The sequence below is a fragment of the Diabrotica virgifera genome, chromosome 2 (assembly GCF_917563875.1).
Source record: "Diabrotica virgifera virgifera chromosome 2, PGI_DIABVI_V3a".
NCBI classification, from domain to species: domain Eukaryota; kingdom Metazoa; phylum Arthropoda; class Insecta; order Coleoptera; family Chrysomelidae; genus Diabrotica; species Diabrotica virgifera.
In genome coordinates, this window is record NC_065444.1 from 13,281,461 (window position 1) to 13,306,370 (window position 24,910).

The 24,910-nt window shown below is 32.3% G+C and overlaps 1 protein-coding gene across 1 annotated transcript in view; it reads left to right on the forward strand.

Moving 5' to 3' along the window:
* Positions 1-1,601: 1,601 nt before the first annotated feature.
* LOC126879441 (uncharacterized) overlaps positions 1,602-24,910 on the forward strand; it is a 65,060-nt gene continuing 41,751 nt past the window's right edge. Inside the window, exons 1-4 of the mRNA XM_050642455.1 lie at positions 1,602-1,938; positions 6,413-6,622; positions 9,910-10,336; positions 10,441-10,586. Of these exons, the coding sequence (XP_050498412.1) occupies positions 1,869-1,938; positions 6,413-6,622; positions 9,910-10,336; positions 10,441-10,586 (853 nt within the window). The 5' untranslated portion in view covers positions 1,602-1,868. The remainder of the gene's footprint in view (positions 1,939-6,412; positions 6,623-9,909; positions 10,337-10,440; positions 10,587-24,910) is intronic.

Here is a 24,910-nt window from a genome sequence, read left to right on the forward strand (position 1 = left end):
TGTTTCCCTCAACTATTTCTATTTCATCACGTGCATTTTCACTGGTTGCAGCTTCACTAGCTGTGAATTTCCGTGTGAAACCGAGTTTATGGTAATGCGCGATATATGAAATTTTACAACAAGATTTACATGTTTTTATTTAATTCTAATTATTATTTTTTTTTTGTTTTGGGCACTACGAGGCCCCATATTGGGGCCGAGGCCCCTAGGCAACTGCCTAGTTTGCCTAATGGTTAATCCCGCACTGTATTCAGGAGGTTTTTGGGGTCCCTGAAGACGAATACGCCATCAGAACCGACACTCGGAGCACCTGGTGCCCAGGGTCACTGCTAAGACACGTCATCTGGAGGTTCGAGGGTGATAGGTACTAAATTGATGCAAACACATTAAATACTTGGAGGTTTTTGGAGTCGCTGAACATGAATACGCCTTCAAAAACGACCCCCAGAGCACCTGGTGTCCAGTGTCACTGATAAAGGCACGTCATCTTCTGGAGTATCTCAGAGAGGAATATCAGGAATCGCGAATTCTTTTTTGAACAATCTCATAGAACATAACAATATTTTTGCTTAAATTGCTTTTCAATCTTAGCATTGTTTAAAAAATCAAAGAGATATTATTTAACTAATAATCACTATGGTTATGGTTTATTAGTTCATCCTTCTTCTCGTCTGTATGTGCCTATCCGTGACGAATGTTGGCGATCATCATGGCCATCTTTATTTTATCTGCAGCAGCGCAGATAAACTGCACGCAGATGTTGTGTTGAAGTTGAACCAGGTTCTTAAATTCTTCACCCAGGATGTTCTTCTTCTTCCTGGTCCTAGCTTTGCAAATATATCTTTCCTTGCAGGATGGCTTGTAGGAGAGCATAGGTATCTGGATTCATTTCGCATAATGTGTCCAAAGTAACTTTCGACATTGGATGGTGGTCAGTACTAGGCTTAGTACTTGGGTATGTCTCTGTGTACAATTAGTCGTATGAAGTTGTTTCAATTAGTAAAATATCTATGAAATGAAAACAGACCTAAAGGGACCAGCCCAATAGGAAACTTCACACGAAATACATCCTAATTCCCACGCCAACTAGTCCAGAGAAATAAGATTTTTCTCGTGACACATTCTTCATTCTTCTGAGGATTTCCTCATTTGTGACCCGGTCAGTCAACGAGATTTTAAGAATTCTCCGATATAGCCACATCTCAAATGCTTCTAATCTTATTAGTTCATCCAAAGATACAAAAAGCTTGTTCAACACATATAAGTTATGCCTAAAAAAAAATTGAAATTTAATCCCGGTCAGGCATTAGTTAAATATTCGTACATAATTAAAATATTACTAATTGTTGAGAGTTCTTATCAATTTCCTACCAATATTTCAATCTTTGTTCTTGTTGAATTTCTCCGAATGGTCTAATGATTTTGTACAGGTAGCTAAATTTGTCTAAAGATACCACTTGGCTATTAAAAACTAAAAATAAACAATTAACAGTAATCAAGCAGGTAGAAGACAAGACAAAATCAGAAATCAGTATATAATCGGTATTACAAGAAGAAGGAACACTTTTGTTTTACATAACAGTATTATTTTATGCAGTGAAAGTTGCTCATTACTCATTACAAAAATTACTTTGTATTTGAAACTAGACTTAAGAACTGTTAATAAATAAACGTCCTGCTAAATCGTGCCCAACTACGTCACAAAACATACCAGAAACTCCACTGGTCGACTATATGGGATCGATGATTTATAGGAACAAACAAAAACCAACTTATCAGACATACATCATTGATTTTTATTTTTGAGGTTAGGTAAAATGTGTAATAAGGTATTTTAATTTTTAAAAATTGAATATAAAAAAGAAAATATGGAGATTGATCCCGACTATGCAGCCAATAGCAAAGCTTTGCGAACTAAAGAAGAGAAAAATAAAGCAGGTACGTGCATTGTAAAATTAAATTTTTAACTTTTAGCTACGTCTAATTTTTTGTGTATTTGTTCCCATAAAGGCGGAATTATTCAATATTTGTATACATGATTGTATTTAGAACAATGTTTTGATAAAATTATTTGTATTTTCATGTCAGAAACCGAACTTACTCTTTGTAATTTACACAAAATTGGGCATTTGTTTTAATTTTTTAATCAGGGTGTCAATTATACTTAATTACAGTAAACTTAATGATTATTGACAATTTAAATTTTTTGTTTAAAATTGATTTTAAATGATCAATTTGAAATTTAACAGCATACTTTGACTCTCTTGTTATTCTAATATTATTTATATACAGTGGTTAGTAAAATGTTTGTATGTTTCTTCATTTTATGTTTATTTTATTTTCTTTCTAGTACTTAAATTTATTAGTTTATTAAAAAAAATCACAGTTTATGTGTTTTATTCAAACATTTAAATTCTTATTTTACATAGGTTTATTTCACTTCATATATTTTTCTCAATTCAATATTCGTTATCTTCAATATTCGCTATTTCTACCAGTGTCATTAATTAAGTTTTCTTCTACTTTTCCTAGTTTTTGTTAGTCTTTATTGTTAATCTATCTTTATCAGCGCATTCTTTACTTTTTATATATAGTCAAAATGTTTTTATACCTGCATGCCATCTCTCTTTCTCTCTCCTATGCCTGCCCAGCACAATCTTTTTATTTTTGCATAATTTGCTATAGAAGGTTCTCTGTAGTATTGGTGTAACTCGTGGTTGAACCTTATTCTCCATATAGCATTGTAGCAAATGGGTCCCACTATCCTCCTTAATATCCTTCTGAAGTATCCTTTCTGAATACTTTCAAAAGTATTAAGGCCATCGGTACATAATTTACAAATATTTTACGGGTATCCCTACCTTTTCTTTCTTTACACGGCAAATTACGTGTAGTAAAATTCACACTGGTATGGATATGTAAACATTACTAGAATGTCATTCTACTTGAAAGTGTCATCATTAATTTAAAGAGATGGCTTTTGAATGTTCTTGGATAACTGTTATTTTTATAATTGCAAATTATTAATTCAGTTAATAAATGTGATAATTTTTTCACTAACTATGTATTCAGTGATTGTAATAATTTATATGTACCTACAACAAAAACTAATACTCAATCGAGAATAGAGGAAAAGTGATTTTTTAATAATATATTGTTAATACTATGGAACGCTTATAATTTTGAATATCTTTAACAACAAAATACTTGGATCACAGAATATATATTATCCTGATGTATTCTCTGCTTGGATCTTCCACAAATAATACACAATAAATAACTTTTTATTAAGTTCACGTCTTAAATCAATTATTTATCAAATACACTATGGGCCGGTTGTTCGAACGCTAATCAACATTGATCACTATCAAATATTTAATTACTGTCACAACTGTCAATGTCAACTTTGGTTGGGTTGCTGAAAACATATTTAATTATAATTATGAGATCAGTTAGTCAATTTACATAACAATTGTTAACATAATTGATTAACTAATTTCATAATTGTCACCAATAATTATGTTTTCGGCGACCCAACCAAAGTTGACATTGACAGTTGTGACAGTAATTAAGTATTTGATAGTGATCAATGTTGATTAGCGTTCGAACAACCGGCCCTTAGGGTCGGTTGTTCGAACGCTAATCGACAATGATCACTATCAAATATTTAATTACTGTCAAAACTGTCAATGTCAACTTTGGTTGGGTTGCTAAAAACATAATTGATTACAATTCTGAGACTATAATCAATTAATATAACAATAATTATTAACATAATTGATAATAAGGGCCGGTTGTTCGAACGCTAATCAACAATGATCATTATCAAATATTTAATTACTGTCACCAAAACTGCCAATGTCAACTTTGTTTGGGTTGCTGAAAACATAATTAATTACAATTATGAGATTTATTATTAATTATGTTAATAATTATTGTTATATTAATTGATTATAGACTCCACAGACTTTTTAACAACCCAAACAAAGTTGACATTGACAGTAATTAATTATTTGATAATGATCATTGTTGATTAGCGTTCGAACAACCGGCCCTATATCTCATAATTTTAATTAATTATGTTTTCAGCAACCCAAACAAAGTTGACATTGACAGTTTGGTGACAGTAATTAAATATTTGATAATGATAATTGTTGATTAACGTTCGAACAACCGGCCCTAAATATCAATATTATTTAATTAACATAATCAACAAATTCCCGATGCCATGTCAAATATTTAAAATTGTCACTGATTGTCACTGTCTGACTGACAGTATGCTGACAATATTCTATTCGACTGAGTGCGTTGTATGACAAAGATATATTTGGAAATATTACCACGGACATTGTGTTCATTTTTTACGAATCCTGAAAAAACCAATAAATATTTTTGAAAAATTTAAATGCAGAATGAAAGACTATATTATTACCGAGGGCCGAAAGTCCCGTAGAATAAATAAAAAGTTTATTTTAAATGAGATATTTTAAATTAAATGTCACACTAAATTTTGTCTTAGTTTTTCACCCCTGTAACTTATTAAAAGAAACATTATACAAGTTCTCAGGGACTTTCGGCCCTCGATAATAACGTAATCTTTCATTCTGCGTTTAAATTTTTTAAAAATACTTATTAGTTCTCTCAGGATTCGAAAAAAATGAATCCTCATTTGAATAGCATTGCAGCCGAAAATACGTACCCATCCTCTTAATACAGTTTATTGTTTTTTCAGTCATGATCCACATTTCTACACCATATATTGCTATTGGCGGTTTGATGATAAATATTTTTTAAACTTTACTTTCCTATGTATGTCTTTGGATCCAAACACTTGTGACAGAGAGAAGTGTGCTTTGTTAGCAAGCATTATCTGTTTCCGTATTTCTTCCTCCTCGCTGCCTTTCTCAGTTATTTGTACACCCAAGTATGTGAGCTGTTCTACTATTTTTATATTAGCGTCGTCTATTGTTAAATTCTGCAAGTTTCGTTGGTTCTTTGCTTGTATTAGGGCTTTAGTTTTATCTACGTTGACGGCCAACCTTTTTCTTTCGCATTTTCGTCAAGCTCCTGCATGTCATACCTATATTTATTTACTTTTTTTAATCTGCTTCTCTACATCAGGATTGACCCGTATAGAAATACAATGTAATTTTATTTCTCCTGTTCGCTGGAGGGTTAAGTGTTTTCTCTCCAATTTTTGTTTTCATTGTCTACATGGGACATAATCCTTCTTTTTCCTACCTAGACCATTGGAGTCATAGACCTGATATCAGTCACAGCCATATTCACTACTTAACTATTACTTAAAATTTGTGACATATTCTAGTATGCTTATGGTATCGTAATACCAATAAAGATCCTGGTCCAGATAGAATACGTAACTTGTTTTTAAAGAATTCACTCTCTTTATGTAGTGTGGGAGGTCATCACAAATTAAGAGAACCTTTGTTAAGCCCATACACAAATGTGGTGATAAATAAATTGATTTCTATAGTATATTTACTTGACAGAAATGTAATTTGTAAATATGTATGTACATGCACAGAACAAGTGAGTAGAGGTGTTGATTGTTCTTACTTGTGAGTATGGTTTGTTTAGCAGTAAATGGTTCACTTAAATTAGTGCGGTCGTAAATGTTATTGAATTTATCTGACCTGGCCCATTGTTAAGACCCACCCGGAGTGATAAGCAACTGAGGTAGACAGAGTTGGTCTTTTGACAATTAACACTGACTAGACGGTACTCCTATATAATAAAGCAAAGAATCCACAAAATTTACAATAATTACGACGACAAAAACAAAAAAACGGATGTAAAATATTTGCCTTTGCCTTATATACCTGAAATTAATGTTTTCAAATGAGTTTTAAAATAAATTAAATCTATTTTAATTGCTAAGATTATAGAAAAACAAACATTCAAACATGTTTAAATTTTACCTGAAACCGGGCCTTTTATACTATTGAAGTACCAGTGCAAGTATTGACCATTGAAGTCAACCATTTACTGCTAAACGTACCATACCTACTTGTTACTTTCGTTACGCTTTTGTATACAATTAATTACAATATTAGTGATTATGTAACAAGTCTCTTCAGCACCTCTAGAGAGTGTGAATGAATTGATCATGCGTTCCTTGTGTTGACAATCTACATTTCTTCCGAGTGAATGTACTATAATTATCTTTCCATTACAATTTTTTCTGTTATTCCTGTAATTTTCAAAGCTGCTTAGTGACTGATTATTTGACAGTTAATCTGAAGAATCAGCTTCATACTGCTCAGCACGGTTTCCTGCATGAAAACTTGGTTTCCATGGTTTCCTTGTCACTGGTCAGCATGGTTTCCTGGTTTCCAATAAACTGGAATTTTATGGAGTGTCTGTATGACTTATTTATTTTGCTTTTTTTCAGAAACTCAATTAACAGAGGAAATACTTACCAAAACTCTCAATGACATATTTGATGAGGAATTATCATCTAGGGAAAAGCAGTTAGAAGAACTTGAAGACAAAATTTTCAGAGCGCAAAAATTATTACATGTAGTGCGTTATGCTTTAGTAAACTCTTACTACAAGAAAAATAATTTAGAAGTATCTCCTGATGATGAAACTGTAACTGCAGGTAAGTTTAAGATTTTATTATATGTACTATAGTCCAAGTAATGAAGCTTAAAATAGGACAAAACCTCGCAATTTTTACAGAATTTATCGATTTGCTTGAAAATTTGAGAATAAGTAGTGGATAGTCCAAGGTTCAAAATCTATATCATGCCGAAAGGCGCTTTTACCATGGGGGTGGTTGCCACCCCATCTTGGGGGTGGAAATTTTTTATTATATTTTGACCACAAAATTTGGTAAAAACATTCATTATGAGCAAAAAACGTTCTATACATTTTTGTGATAAAATTAACAGTTTTCGATTTATTCGCTATCGAAAGTGATAGTTTTATATCGAAAAAATAAATGTTTTAAATAAGTTTTCTGGTAATAACTCCAAAAGTTTTCGTTTTATCAAAACAACTTTACTTAACAAAAATCTACCTTTTAAAAAAATAAACAAAACCGTCTTTTTTAATTTTCTTTAAGACCAATAGTAATCAAGCTATACTTTATTATATTAGCTCTTCTTCGTCAAATGCTAAATATTGTATTTTCAAAGTTAAAAGACGGAAAAACTATGCATTTTTCTCTAGCTCAAAAATTAAGTGACTTATAATGAAAATAATGTCAGTCCCTTTTTTTTTCAGGGAAAAAGTGCTCGGAAGCAACCTTCTAATCACAACCCTAATTAAAATTAGTCATTGACCTTATTTGGTCTACTTTACTTATGAATTATTAATAGGATCTAGAAGTTTGACCGGCTTATAATTAGTTTAAAAAAAATGGAGTTAAAAGCGAATGACAAATTTTTGTAGTTTGGAAAAAAATGGCTTTATCTTCAGAATAGAAAGATTAGAATCAGAGATACGAAAAAATGTTTAAATATGAAATTGTAGCTTATTTAATTCCCAAGAACCTTGTTTGAAAAAATTTTTTCCACGGCAAAATTGAGTGAGCTATTGACAATTAAAAATTGTAATAACATGCAAAAACCATCTTTACCAACCCTTTCAAAGTCACCTCTTTTTGCTACTAATATATAGACTTTATATTAATAGATTTACAGATCTTGTAAAAACCTACAAAATTATTTTTTAAACTTTCTAAGATAAAAAATAAAAAAGTTACGGTTAAAAAATCAATATATTTTTTGAACAAAAAAAGGAGAAATCCAATTGGAAGCATAATAATGTATGTTAGCGGTGTTTCTAGTCATTGACCTTATTCATTCTTCTTTATTTATGTATTATTAATAGATTATAGAAGTTTGACTGGCTTAGAATGATTGGTTTTAAAAAAACTGAAGTTAAAAGCAAAAAACGAATTTTTGTAGTTTGGTAAAAAATGCCATTTTATTCAGAATAGAAAGATTAGCATCAGAGATACGAAAAAATGTTTAAATATGAAATTGTAGGGTATTTGATTCTCAAGAACTTGGTTTGAAAAAAATTTTTTTACAGCAAAAATTGAGTGAATCGTAAATGAGTATTATCGAAAAACATTGATTTTTTCGATATAAAACTAACATTTTCGATAGCGAATAAATCGAAAACTATTAATTTTATCAAAAAAATGTATAGAACATTTTTTGCTTAGAATTAATGTTTTTATCAACTTTTGCGGTCAAAATATAATAAAAAAAGAATGTGTGTGTACTTTGTACGCACGTAAGAAGTTATACTTCTATTTATATTTATATTTTTATTTATATTTTATTTAAATATTAAACTAATTTATACTTACTACTTCTCAAACATTTTTATTAAAACAGTGCCAAAAATTAAAATAATAAAAGAATAAAACAACACAAACACATTAAAAATGCCACAAATGATTTCTGAACATTAATTGTCGGAAAATTTTTTAACTAAATACATATTTTCTGAAAATAAAATTATATAATAAATATACTTACAATCATAAAATGTATAAAAAAAAAGTTTCTATTGGGATTCGAACCAACTTATCAGCGCGGTTGGTATTGGCGTTGTATTGGGGTTCATTCGCATTAAACGCTTCGCCACGGAGACAATGTGTCATTATGTGCGAAGATCGACTAACTAAACGGATTAAACTTTTGACATTTTTGAATTAAATCAAATTATTTTGATTTTGAATTGAAATGATTTAGAATTGAAAAAATACAACAAAACATAGAGTAAGAAAACAATATATTAGGTGGATATTGATAGAAATTTTGATGGTAATCAAATTATGTAAATAAAAGTATTACATACTATGTATTTTGGTAGGTACCTATGATACATTTACAATTATTACGTACCTGTTGCTTTAAAAACTATTTAAAAGTCACTACAATTATAAACTTTTTTGTTTCTGTCCTCACAACAATAAAACTAATATATTATACATTTGTTTACCTTCATATTGAACAATTATTTATTATTGACAGATCATTTCAACACCCAATCAGAGCCCGTATAACGACTAATACCATACTGTCGGTGTACGCATGCGCGCAGATTAATATAAATTCACCCTCAATCTCAATCGCGCTTAAAAAAGTATAACTTCAAAAATTTCCACCCCCGAGATTGGTAAACTAAGACATGGTAACCACCCCCCATGGTAAAAGCGCCTTTCGGCATCATATAGATTTTGATCCTTGGACTATCCATTACTTATTCTCAAATTTTCACGCAAATCAATCCATTCTGTAAAAATTGCAAGGTGAAAAGCTTCGGTTCCTGGACTACTAGTGATTTTACCTGTCGCCATGTGTCGGGGGATATAATCAATTGCCCCTACAGTCACTGTACTCAATTTTTTTAGTTCCTCCTATTTTATCGTATCCCCCTAAAAATTTTTATGATTTACTTTTTTTTTCTGACCCTCCTATTTTTTTTTCTGACTTCTTTGTCCTTCTTATTTTTCTGGCACCCTTCTCCAATTTCTTCCGATACTCAAATTTTTTCTGACTCCCTCTAATTTGTTTTTATTGTGGATATACAGATTTCAAAAACAAAAGACAATAAATAATGGCACGTGGCACTTGAGACAGAAGTGACTACTTCTTATAGAGTGTTATACAGTATTGAAATTGTATGTCTGCTTATCACTAAAGTACCGTCGTGCTATCATCCTATATTCAACAAAACCAGCTTCATACGGCCTTTCATTAGATGTCTCAAATCAGTTTGGATGATTTTTTCTGTAGATTTATTTCTGAGGAAACATTTCTCAAGAATTAATTCACATCCATGGTAAAGCGTTGGTACAACAACAACAAACTTGTGATTTAGTTTTCAATGTTGTATTTATTCGTTAATTGGCTTACTTATTTTCAGGTTTTGACAAACAAAACAGAATTCATCCTGCAATTAAAAAACTGTTGGGAAGCAACCCCAGTTTGGATATACTCTGTTCCGTAAAAGGCAAACGTAGAGTTGCCTCAAAAAGCTGTGATAAAATAGGTTCTAAGTCTCAGACGTCGGAAGCTAAAAGACCTAAATTAGACATTAAAACTTCAACCCCAAATCCACACAATAACAGTGATTGTGATCAGACGTTCTCAAAGAATAGAAAGAAGACAAGGCATAGGTTGGTGATCGGTAATGTATCCAAATGGATTCAGTCTTTAGAAGATAACACGACACATAAGTGGATGATGTATGTAAGAGGGGAGAAAGACAATCCGGATATATCACACATTGTAGATAAAGTAGTGTTTCACTTGCATTCTTCTTATAGGCCGCATGATGTTGTTGAAGTTAGGTAAGGAATAAACTAAAATTAACTGTTAACTGTTTAATAAAGCAATACAATATCTTTTTCGTCATATTTATCTTACAAACAGGGTAAATACATTTTTATTTTAGGGAATCCCCGTTTCATCTATCTAGACGAGGTTGGGGAGAGTTTCCTCTTAAAGTCCAGATTTTCTTCAAATGTCCACTAAACAAACCTGTCAGTATTGTACATAATCTTAAATTAGAAAAAACATTTACTGGTCGTCAGACTTTAGGTATGTATCATTTAGCTAAAAAATTTAAATTCTATAAATTATAGATTTTCTTATAGCTCTTAGAGCTCCAAAGAAAAATTCGCATTCATATTATTGACCTTGTAAAGACATCATCATCATTTGGAGGAGAAGATTACAATTCGTCTCAAGTTGCTCATTCATAGTTTTGTCCATTTAGGGGACAAGAAAGAGTTTACTAATCTACTCTAACCAATCATTGGTGATACTCTGAACATATTTGTACCATTTAAGTTGTTGGGTTACAATATCATCTAATCATGTGTGTTGTACCTTCATAATTTCTCTTATTTGTTGTTAATTACTCTCTCTAATTTAGATTTTCCTGCTGTATACCGTTGATCAAGGTTAGGTTAAGTTGCGTACCGTTGAGAATGCCTTCATTCGTTGTTTCTTTCCTCTATCATCTTGTCCACAATTCCTTCTTTTGTGATGGTCATATTCAAATACTCGTATGCGACATGCTACTTAACACGTTCGGTGCCCATGACGCATGAGTAGCGTCACAAAGGTTTTACCAAAGGTACCGATGACGCATAAGTTGCGTCAGTAGTACTGTGTAACTAAATGGATTATTTAAGTTGTACCAGCCAAGTGGCATGGATGTTACCTGGACCTGGATTCTGAAGCTAATATTGTAGATCTGGATCCCGCGTACCAAAAACAAGTTGATTAATAGCAAGCTGAAAATTTGTTAATAGCTTAACGGTGTCTAGTCGGACAAACTTTGATGTATGGGAACACTGGAACAGGGGAAGTTTTAATTGTGGAACAGGTTAAAAATTTGAAACGTCAGACTACCAAAACGTTGTTATTTTGTCGGACAGAACTTCCAATTGATTTGTTACCATTTCATGCAAAAATCAGACTGGTGTTTATCACCAACTGGGCATTTTAATGAGTGGAACACGAAGAACATGTCAAATGACAGGAATCATGTTGTTGATAAATAGCAGTCTGATTTTTGCATAAGAATTTAATGAAACGGTAACAAACAAATCAATTGGAAGTTCTGTCCGACAAAATACATGGGGCGTTTTCGTAATCTGACGTTTCCCATAGTTCCCCATAGTTTGTCTGACTAGACACCGTTAAGGTATTAACAAATTTTCAGCTTGCAATTAATCAAATTTTTTTTTTGGTACGCGGGATCCAGGCCTATTGTTAGGAATCAATAACTTCAGAGATTTTTTTCTTATAAATATTAAATACTCCTTTCGAGAAAAGTTATCAGTGAAACAGCTTGGATTATTCATAGATTCCTAGATAATTAAGTTAATATTAATGATTTACATTGGTTTATTTGTTTACCAATATATACTGTTATGTTGTTTACCAATATATACTGTTATGATTCACAACGCTGTAAATGAGGCCCTGGTCTCAAATTAATCACTTGGTGAGTAACGTTCGAGAACTTCTTTATCGGTATTTTTCTGGAATTTGGCGTTATCGCACATCGTCACCTGCCAGCTAATTCGAGAACAGGTTTTTTATTTTAAGGCGCTGCGTTACACCGGCATTTGAGTTCTTTTACGGTTAGCAAATTGTTTATTTTATAAAGCGGTATACGCTGTGAGCTCGTACATAGAGGGGATATTTACAAATTCGCGAGCGCCAGTAGTGACAACTCTGTAAACCTTTACCGGAAATTTGACATAAATGTCAAAGTGATTAATTTAAAATTAAAATTAAAAACATTAATTATAAAAAATATTAGTTGGTCAAAGCTGTGGTATATATTTTTACCTTAAATATACTTACGTTTTAAATACTGAATTTAAGTTTTTTTAATGTTCTATTAATCTATTAATCTTAGCGCCATCTACACGATAATTGTGAAAGTATCCGAAGTAAGAAATTCATATTTTGTCAATAGAACGTCAAAATGATTAGCAAAATCTTAAAAAAATCGATTACAATTTAATTACTTTTTTGCGTTGTAAATATTAAGCCAAAACAATTAAATAATAAATTTAAAAATTACCGGTGAAAGTTGAATTAGTAGTCCGCTAGGAGCGACACCAGCGAAACTCACAGCGTATACGCTCCGAGCTTCGCTGGTATCGCCACCTACCTTCAGTATTACTAGTATAACTTTTACCGGAAATTTATCTGGAAAGAAAAAAGTGTTGCCTATCCTCTGCGAGTTTCGCTGGTATGGCTGGTATCGCCATCTAACGGTTGACTAGTGTTCCTATTTCGGCCGGAATTTTAAAGAGAATAGTAGAAAAGCAAATAATAGTTGTTTCAAACTTATGGGCCAATAAGTTTTTCAATTAAAATTCTTTTAAAAATATTTAATTTACAAATATTTTTATTAGGTTGAAAAACTTAGGGCCGGTTGTTCGAACGCTAATCAACAATGATCATTATTAAATATTTAATTACTGTCACCAAAACTGTCAATGTCAACTTTGTTTGGGTTGCTGAAAACATAATTAATTACAATTATGAGATTTATTATTAATTATGTTAATAATTATTGTTATATTAATTGATTATAGTCTCAGAATTGTAATTAATTATGTTTTAACAATTGACATTGACAATAATTAATTATTTGATAATGATCATTGTTGATTAGCGTTCGAACAACCGGCCCTTAGTCTTTTATTATTTAATTCTTAACGTGTAATATTTACAACGTAAAGAAGTAATTGGACTGTAATCGATAATTAATATCAGTAAGTACAGAATTTATTATTCATTATGATTACCTATTTTTAAGATTTTGCTTATCATTTTGACGTTTATGTTGACAACTAATATTAGAAAAAAATTATTCTGCAAAAAAGTAAAATAATTTAATTTAAATATAGTATAATACTTCTTAAATATTAACTTATGCATTTATTACACCTAAATAATTAATTAATTAACAGCGTAAACGTAAAATTGTGTTTACTTACTTTTTTCTAATTGCATAAATCCATTTTTGTCGTTGAATCACCTTATGCTTAGCGACACGAAAGTTGTAGAATACACAGTTACTATTGTAACCAGTATTTCGACCAGTGATGATTTCTCTCTCCCATATCACTGATTTCGACACTCTTTAATACAACTTTGCTGAGACATTTAAAAGCTATATGCAACTCTTAATGCAGAACGTCCAATTTCCGGTAAAGGTTTACAGACTTGTCACTACTTGCGCTCGCGAATTTTTAATTATCCCCTCTACCTACGAGCTCACAGCGTATACGATAATTATGGGTCGCGGACGTTTCCCCAACTGTCATCAATACGACTAACTTAACGCGTAACTTTGATACGAGAATTTAAAAAAAAAATATGTATTGAAATCCAGATCCCGTAATTCTTTAAGCGTTATAAAGTGAGTACAAAAACATACATATTTCTTTCTTTGTAATTACAGCTTCAATTCGCGATTGAAACGGAATATAGAGGGCAGGTCGAATGCAAGAAAATGGCCGATATAAATGGCATTAAACAAACATTCAATTGAGGAATAGAACAATACCGATTTGATTTAAAATATTTTGATGTACTCATAATGCTGAAATTTACTAAAAATTTCTTAATAGTGACCAAATTCCATTGAGATCAACAATTTTCTGGTTTGTTTACACCACTTATAGTAGTTTAAATTTATTCCACCAGAGGTCAGCTACTTTGTTTTTCATCGCGAATTTACCGTACGCTTCTCGTAGACTCTGCCGACAAGGTAGAGTCGTGTTGGGGAAAAGTCGCGCGCCCGATAATTATTAAGGTATTTGTAATTTGATAGTCAATAGGTATATATGTTATTTGATAGGGGTTGATAGCCAAACAGCGACGGCTTGCATAAATGGAAAATCAACAGAAATATGTAAAATACAAAGAGGCGTCAGACAGGGTTGTATACTGTCACCACTGTTGTTCAATTTATATTCAGATAGAATATTTAAAATTTGGAATGGGGCGTAAAAGTTAATGGAATTCTGATAAATACAACCAGATATGCAGACGATACAGTTATTTTAAGTGATGACATGAATGGATTACAATGCCTTTTAAACGCCATTGATACAGTTGGAAGTTGGAAGAGAGTTTGGCTTAAACATAAACTGTTCAAAATAAAATACATGGTGTTTAGCCGTTTGGCCCATCAAGATTCACGGTTATATGTTGATGGTCATATAATTCAAAGAGTACCCAGTTTTAAATATCTTGATTGCCATATTACTGAACAACTAGATCCAGATAAAGAGATAAAATGTAGAATCGAGATAGCCCGCACACCATTTCATTCTTCTATAATAATATCTTGCAACTTCAACTTCGAAAGCGCTTCAACTTAAATGTTACATTTGGTCAGTCGGCTTATACAGTGTCGAAGCATGGACATTAAAAATATCCATCATTAATTGTTTGGAGACCTTTGAAATGTGGCTGCACAGACGTACACTAAAAATACCATGGACGGCTATGCTAACAAATTTAGCAGTCTCTAAGAGACCAAATGCTACTCGCGAGCTGCTTGATAACATATATATATATATATATATATATATATATATATATATATAAATCCTACTATCAATTTGGCATCGATACATTATGCATTTACCATCAATTTGGCATCGTCTTGCAAAGTGGCATCTGTATATCGATGCCACTTTACACTACCTTAATAACTTTTTTCCTGTACTTGTTAGCAGAAGTCTAATCAACTCTGTAGTTAGAGATTTGATTCCTTGATGTTACTTTAATATATCAGCTTTCTTTGTTTATTCCTTACTGACTTATATAAGTTTATTCCATAAAATGTTTGAGTTCAAAATGATGGCACAGTGAAAATATTATATACATTTAGTTCAGTGTTTTACCGTTTTGTCGCTGCCGCTATATACATGAAAACGTATATCCCACTTTCATTATCAATCATTTTGGCATCAGAAATTTGGCATCACTGTTGAATACAATATTATCCACAACGAAAAATAGGCAATTTGAGAATGTATATATTATTTTCATCAACAAATCATTCTGGCATCAAGTTGTTTTCACCCAATTTTGAAAAAATGTGAAAGCTTATAATCCAAGGATGGTACTAAAGGTGAGAAATTTGACCTAAACTATCTGTCCGTCGGTCTGTCCGACCGCGAATATAACTCTTACGTCATTATACCAGGTAGAATGACAAATGAGGTGTCAAATGAAAGCGTATAATCCAAGGATGGTACTAAAGGTGAGATATTTGACTTAAACTTTCTGTCCTTCGGTCTGTCCGACCGCAAATATAACTCCTCCGTCATTATACCAGGTAGAATGACAAATGAGGTGTCAAATGAAAGCTTATAATCCAAGGATGGTACTAAAGGTGAGAAATTTGACTTAGGCTGTCTGTCCGTCGGTCCGACCGACCGCGAATATAGCTCCTCCGTCATTATACCAGGTAGAATGACAAATGAGGTGTCAAATAGAAGCTTATAATCCAAGGATGGTACTAAAGGTGAGACATTTGACTTAGGCTGTCGGTCCGTCCGACCGCGAATATAACTCCTCCGTCATTATACCAGGTAGAATGACAAATGAGGTGTCAAATGAAAGCTTATAACCAAAGATGGTACTAAAGGTGAGAAATTTGACTTAGGCTGTCTGTCCGTCGCGTCGGTCAGTCCGACCCCGAATATAGCTCCTCCGTCATTATACCAGGTAGAATGACAAATGAGATGTCAAATGAAAGCTTATAATCGAAGTATGGTACTAAAGGTGAGACGTCGGTCCGTCCGACCGCGAATATAACTCCTCCGTCATTATACCAGGTAGAATGAAAAATGAGGTGTCAAAAGAAAGCTTATAATCCAAGGATGGTACTAAAAGTGAGAAATTTGACTTAGGCTGTCTGTCCGTCTGTCCGTCCGACCGCGAATATAGCTCCTCCGTCATTATACCAGGTAGAATGACAAATGAGATGTCAAATGAAAGCTTATAATCCAAGGATGGTATTAAAGGTGAGAAATTTAACTTGGGCTGTCTGTCCGTCGGTCCGTCCGACCGCGAATATAACTCCTCTACTATACCAGGTAGAATGACAAAAGAGGTGTCAAATGAAAGCTTATAATCCAAGGATGGTACTAAAGGTGAGAAATTTGACTTACGCTGTCTGACCGTCGGTCCGTCCGACCGCGAATATAGCTCCTCCGTCAATATACCAGGTAGAATGACAAATGAGGTGTCAAATGAAAGCTTATAATCCAAAGATGGTACTAAAGGTGAGAAATTTGACTTAGGCTGTCTGTCCGTCGCGTCGGTCAGTCCGACCCCGAATATAGCTCCTCCGTCATTATACCAGGTAGAATGACAAATGAGATGTCAAATGAAAGCTTATAATCGAAGTATGGTACTAAAGGTGAGACGTCGGTCCGTCCGACCGCGAATATAACTCCTCCGTCATTATACCAGGTAGAATGAAAAATGAGGTGTCAAAAGAAAGCTTATAATCCAAGGATGGTACTAAAAGTGAGAAATTTGACTTAGGCTGTCTGTCCGTTTGTCCGTCCGACCGCGAATATAGCTCCTCCGTCATTATACCAGGTAGAATGACAAATGAGATGTCAAATGAAAGCTTATAATCCAAGGATGGTATTAAAGGTGAGAAATTTGACTTGGGCTGTCTGTCCGTCGGTCCGTCCGACCGCGAATATAACTCCTCTACTATACCAGGTAGAATGACAAAAGAGGTGTCAAATGAAAGCTTATAATCCAAGGATGGTACTAAAGGTGAGAAATTTGACTTACGCTGTCTGACCGTCGGTCCGTCCGACCGCGAATATAGCTCCTCCGTCAATATACCAGGTAGAATGACAAATGAGGTGTCAAATGAAAGCTTATAATCCAAGGATGATACTAAAGGTGAAAAATTTGACCTAGGCTGTCTGTCCGTCGATCCCTCCGACCGCGAGTATAAATCCTCCGTCATTATACCAGGTATAATGGCAAATGAGGTGCCAAATGATAGCTTATAGTTCAAGCATGGTATTAAAGATGAAAAATTTTACCTAGGCTGTCTGTCCGTATGTCTGTCCATCCGCGAATACAACTCCTCCGTTATTAATACAGATAGAATGACAAATCGGGTGTCGAATGAAAGCTTTTAACTTAAGGATGGTATTATTAAAGATGAGAAATTTGACGTCGGAGTTCCGGTTTTAGAGTTGCAACCGTAAGTATTTACTATTTTAAAGTTGCCGAAAGAGAATAAGTGATATATTATTCAACGTGGCTTAGCAAGATGAGAACAAATGTAAAATTTTGGTTTTTACGTAATTTCCGCTTAAAAAGTTATAACCGGAAATGCCATTATTCGCGGTGTGCAAGTACTTGGAACGGATACGAGAAACGATCGTGCGCGAATAGCGGAGAAATATTGCAACTTTCTTAAATAATTCATATTGTCCATTGAAATTGTCAAATTGACGTACATTTCATACCTACTGTCATTGAAGAAGAAAAATTATATGTTGCTCTGCAATATTGATATTATATGCAATTATTATATGAAGGCAAATTAAATTAATTGTATTTTGCTTGCAGTACTGCATTTTAATAACTAATTTTATTTACTACATACAATTGTTTACGTTTTAATAACATAACCTGAATCTTATTTTTTCTTCTTATTATTTTTTTGGATTATGGCCTTGACAATTATCCAGTAACCAGGACTAATATAATTGGCCAATATAATTAAAAGTGCGAATAAAGTTGCAGAGCGTAGAAACCAGGTGTCGTTTTGCCGAACTTGCACGGTCCCAATAGACTCAGAAATAGTATACGAACACATAAATCGAAGCGTATTGAAAGGTTTGAATCTTTAGAGTTATTTCTGTGTAAACAGTTTAGTAAAAATGACTCAAAATTAGTAAATTTGTATATCAATCCACGCAAAGTTACACGAAGAATTCAAATATCGACTTCCAATTCTACTTTCGATTACTTTGGGTGAAAACCTAGGACTTACGAAGTCCAATTACTTGTTTTCTTTAAAAATAAGACATGTCATAAATATGCCTTAGGCATCATAGAAGACAATGACACAGAAAAATCAAACAAGCAGCAGGTCAAAAGGGCCTTAGTTATGTATCTTCGGTCCTATTGGTTCAATCGTGACGTACAGCGCCTGAAACGATGGGATTTAACTGGCAGAATACGATGGTGTAGACAAATGAAAATGACGGCATGTAATAACACTTTAAAATTGTAGAAATAAAATGGATTAACGCACATGGTATGACATATTATGTGAGAGTATTTAACAAATAGAATACGATTACATACGTCCAGTTTTTGACAAGCGACTTCTCTACATATGATAAACGCGAAAGGGCCCCAACGTTCACTGTTCGACATAGGCCTCCCGTTCACTGCATATACCCACTGCTTTCTGACGCTGTGACTTAAGAGGATAGGATTTAACGAATAAAACGACAAAGAAGACTAAACAAGGCAGATCACGGGAAAAACACAACTGTCCGTTTTATACTCCACAGGGAAGCATCAAATATTCAACGTAAGGATATATTATAGTATAACGGTATGATAAATCTTTTTCTTTTTTTTTTTTTTCATTTAGTGCATTCCGTACGTTTTTTAAACATAATCAGGAGAAGTTGTTGAATTTCTGAAGTCTATAAAAGAATTTCTTAACAAACCTTTTTTTAATTGTGTTATGGATTATTTTTAAGAATGTGTTTAAAAGGTAGCTCACAGGCTTATTGTTCAATGGTCTTATCACTTTTAAACGCCTGTCTTTTTTGTAGGACTATTAATTGTGATTTCAAACATTCTAGCGGGACAATGCCTTTTGTGTAACTGAAATAAATATTGTTATCCATTTAATTTTTTTCCTCAATTAATTGAATGCCTCCTACTGGTGTTTGGTCTAAGCTTACCGCTTTTCCCCATTTAAGCTAAACTGCTCGTCAAAAGTTAGGGATATAGAAAATTATGCTCATTTTCATAGCTAATTTTTTCGAGAACAGATTAACGGATTCCACTAATTTTTTTTAATATTTTAGATTTTTCGTTAGTATTTACACAGTTGTGCAAAAGTTTACCCAAACTTTTTTTTGTACTTTTACCGAGTGGTATAAGTACAAAAAAGAAGTTTGAGTAAACCTCTTGTTAGGTATTAGTTACGTATCTTCACTCCCATTGGTCCAAACGTGTCGTACGGCGGCTCAAATGATAGGAATCAGTCAACAGAATACAATGACACAGAAAAATCAATTACAGTAAAATATTGAAAGGGCCTTAGTTACGTATATTCGCTGCTATTTTTCCAATCATGACGTACGGTGGCTAAAATGGTAGGAATTAACCAACAGAATACAATGACACCCAAATCCGGTGTCGGAAAGCTGGTCGAGAACACTTCGTCGACGGAAAATTGGTCGACAACAGTTGGTCGACAAACAGTTGGTCGAATGCACAATTCATCGAATGGACAATTCATCGACGAACATTTGATCGAATGGAATTTTCGTCGACAAACTGTTATTTATCTTTAGGATAAAGGGATTAATGGTGACAAACGACGGGTAACTGGAATATTGTATTATATATTTTTTTTTGGGTTTTGTTAATTTTGTACCTAAATCTTACCGGAGGTATTGCGCCTTTTATAAATGTGTAGTTGTGAATTAAGTTTTTGATAATAAAATCAAGAGGGTAAGAATCGCTTTACTTTTAAACTCTTCACTTTTGGCGCATCATGGACGGCTCGTTTTTAAAAGAATCGTTTTAATTTTTTTTTGTATAAACATGCTCTTTCATTCGTTTAAATGTTGCTTTTCAAATTTTCTAATATTTATAAACAAAGCCCCGGTGAATTTTTGAAAAAAGTGGCTAACTCGGGTTTTAAGGGTTGTAGGGCATTAAATTTTTGTTTCAGTTTCTATAAGAATACCAACATGTCGAATAAAAAAAATTAACTTCCTACGTGTTGTTGTTCTGAAGCTATTTTCTTGTGGCATTTTTGGAATTAACTAGTTTTGATGGGAAATAAGCCACAATTTTACTAAAAAAACTGATTTTATTAACGTTTCGACGCTCAAATCGGGTGTCGTTGTCAAAATAAAACCATTTTTTTTAGTAAAATTGTGGCTTATTTCCCATCAAAATTAGTTAATTCCCACATGTTAATGCGGTTGTTATTTTAATTGTTTATTCGCGAACTCAATCGACTATAGGTGGCAGTGCAGTTGCATGAAAATGGCCGATGTAATTGGGATAATGCATTTTGATATAATTAATATTTTTATTGATGTAATTAATTAATATAAATAAATCATTCATTAAATGAACACACCAGACAAGCATTCAATCGACATTGATATATAGGTTAACGGATGTTTTGTTTAAATCTTCATCCCAATTCCTCTAGTTCAAAATAAGCGGCAGCACCCTCGCTTGAGTTCGCGAATAAGCTTAAAATAACACTACTTTTTCAAAATTATTTTATAATTATTTATAATATTTATTATAAACTTTTTATTCAAGACTTGATCTAATTTGATAAATTGAACCTTTCTCTTTGGTTTGATGTCTTTAGAATTTATGTTGACCTAATAGTTTATGCATAATAACGCTGTAGATAGAAGCTTTTTGGGATAAACAATTTCAATTTTGCAATAACTATTAGGTAAAACTTCTTGAAATTTTAACGGCTGAATACTTCTAATATTGTTCCTTTACTTACGCGAAAATAAAGCTTTTAGTGTATTTTTAGAAAAGTTATTAATTATTTTCAAAAAATCGACTTTTGAAGCTATTTTCCCAATAACTAAGCAACAAATTAACAAAAAGAACTTTCCAAACACTCATTTTAAAGAATTTTCTATGCTCTTCAGTAAAATTGTATCACCTTTCCATACAGCATACCGGTCTCCACCTTTAATATTTACAATCAAATAGCGATCTTTAATTGTTTATATATTGTTTATAAGTTAAAAAGTACGTTTGATTTTTTGCATAATTTTTATATTGGATACTGTTGTAACTAAATTTACCCTAATGCCATAAGCAGTTCTTAGATACCTGTATCAACGGATGTCACGAAAGAGGCCATTTATTTGCTAATTTCTCTGGTCTATCACACCCTTTCTTATCTGTGTTTACAATCCAAATCATTAAGCCACATAAAGAGGTAGGGCAATAAACTCACTATAGCTATAGAAATGCTTTTACTACAAAATTTTAAAAGATAAGAGTTATAACGGAACAAGTATGCATACCTGCATTTTAAGACCCAGGTAGATTTTTGGGGATGACACAATGACACTAAAAGATGGCTTTGCCGATGATTGCATTCAATTGAGATGGTAAGTAGGTATGAATCACCTCTAGTTATATTTTAATGGCTTTGTAATTTAACTTCATGGGGTACGAAAGAATTAAGAAACTTTTAAGAATTTGAAAAAACATAGTTTTTGGGGGGTTTAGGTGTTTTACACAATTTTTGAATATCCCTAAAAACTCAGTTATTTCAAATTATATATACGTAACCTATAAAAAACCTTGAGTTAGTCTATTTTGAAGTATATAAAATGGAGACAATCCCAAAAAACTACCGAAAAAACCAGTTTTCCGGATTTTTGAAGATGGCGCACCTTACGAATAAATCTGAAAAAAGTCAGAAATACAGATTTTGATAAAATTCACAAAACGCAAAAAAATTAGACATGCAGCCATCGCCAAAAAAAGTTATACGTACCTATTAAAAAAACAAAAAACATTGAGGTTATGTACACTCGACCTTCGGGTCCATAAAAATATATGTTTTGTAAAAGCCTCAGCTGTGCGTGTGAATTTTTTGTAATTTATAATTTAATTGCAAACCAACTTAAAAAAAAATAAAATCGAAAAATTGACATTTTTTGATGTGGGGAAAGGGGAAGGGGGTGGTGGGCTAAAATTGCGGTGATTCTTAATTTTTTTAATCACATAGAACGTAAAAAAATAAAAAAAAATATTCAAGCTGTATCGACTTCAAAATAATACAGCATCATGCCAAAAGGGCCTTAGTTATGTATGTTCGGCCCTATTGATCCAATCGTGACGTACGTCGGCTGAAATGATAGGAACTAACCAATAGCATACAATGACATAGAGAAATCAAATACAGCCTCATGTCAAAAAGAATAGAATAAACAAAAATTTCTTTTGAATTAAATATTTGAAATAAAAAATCACACTAAATTTTCTTTTTTTTTCACCCTTTCACTTATCAATATAAACATAAAAGTTTTTAGAGAGTTTCGCCCTCGGTTATAATGTAATCTTTCATTCTGCGTTTAAATTTTTCCAAAATTCTTATTAATTTTCTCAGGATTCGAATAAACTGAATGCATTTAAATAGCATTGGTCATAATTTTGCGCCTACTCCCTCAAGGCTTAAAAAATGTAACATTTCAAAGGAATGGAGATATTTCAAAGATTCGCTGAGACTATAATTTTTATCTAATATACATATATCTGTAGTCCATCCACTCACGGTAAATATTGCAAAACCTCCGAATTTTAAACAACCGCTTGGATTGACATGAAATTGGGTATGCACATAGCTGACAGGTCAAAGAAAAAGTGATATTGTGCCGACGTGTGCTTTTGCCTTGGGAGTTAGTACAACCACTTTTATAATGTGAAAAGACATACATTCAAAATAAGTCCTAAAGTGGATAAACTGAGTAATTCTAAGCTAGTTTTTGTTCTATAGATTTTTTCTTAACATACTGTTTGAGTTATTTGCAAGTGAATATATTATGTTCGTTTTTCAACAAAAAAGTCACGTTTTTAGACGGTTTTAGAAAAAAACTCAAAAAGTATTTTAACGAAAAATATTCTTAGCAAAAATATAGCGTATAAAAAAGTGAAAACAATGGTGTATGTATGAAGTCTGTAGACCCTGTAAAAGTAGAGTTGTAGTTAAGAGGAAACAGTAGCGATCAACAGGTAGCGAAAACGCGTTCCAAGATTGCGGCTGTAATTTTGAATATTTTTTCGAGATATTTGGCACACGTATTCGTAATATAATAAAAAATGGCGGTACAGAGCCCAATTTGAAAAATATATGAATATGTGGAAATTACTCTGTAATTAAATACAATATTTAAAAAACGAGCCTGTACCGCCATTAAGAAGAACAAAAAAATACACTTTCTTCAAATGAACTTTTTTATCCGATGCCTAGATTTTGTGTCATTTTGGAACTACTAAAATTTTGTATTTCATTAGTAGTTCCAAAATGACACAAAATCTAGGCATCGGATAAAAAGTTTATTTGAAGAAAGTGTATTTTTTTGTTCTTCTTAATGGCGGTACAGGCTCGTTTTTTTAATATTATATTTAATTACAGAGTAATTTCCACATATTAATATATTTTTCAAATTCGGCTCTGTACCGCCATTCTTTATTATATTACGAATACGTGTGCCAAATATCTCGAAAAAATATTCAAAATTACAGCCGCAATCTTGGAACGCGTTTTGGCTACCTGTTGATCGCTACTGTATCACCTTAATGAAAAGCAGGTTCTACTTCGTCAAAATACAAATCGAATATTTTAACATGAAATAACCATAAAACGAAGCACTTTTCGGGAAAAACTCATGACTTACAACTGTTATAAAATGTCTAAAAAGTTTTATTTGTATTTTTATAAACGTTTCTAGCATCAAAAGTTAGTTAGCATCAAAATGAAGTCTCTTTTTTGTTAAAAAAATGTAAAAATCACCGCCTAATTTACTTATGTATTGTTTATGTGATATGTACATTTTTTACTCTTTGAGATATTTAGTATCACTAATGTTTAAGTTATTTTAAACCAAGGCATTTTTTTTCAAAATTAAAATTTTTTTATTTTAAAACCAATTTTTTTTAATAAGCATTTCTTGCCAATAAATCTTATAGATCATATAAACAGTATAATATAAGTAAATTAACTAGGGCGGTAACTATTAATTTCATATGGAATGCTAATTAGGTGGTGATTTTCACGATTTCTTTTAGCAAAAAAAGGGACATATTTTATTTAAAGCGTAACTTACTTTTGATGCTGATGGTGATAGAATAGATACTTTTTAAATAACAAAAATAAAACTTTTTTAAACACTTTAAAAAATTTGTGGCGAGTTTTCCCCGAAAAGTGCGTTATTTTTTGGATATTTTACGTTGAACTAGTCGATTTGGAATTCGACGAATAAGAACCAACTGTTGTTCAGCTCCAACTCTGTTTTTATTGTGTGTCCAGACTTCATACATACATAATTTTTTTTACTGTTTTATAAGCTTTATATTTG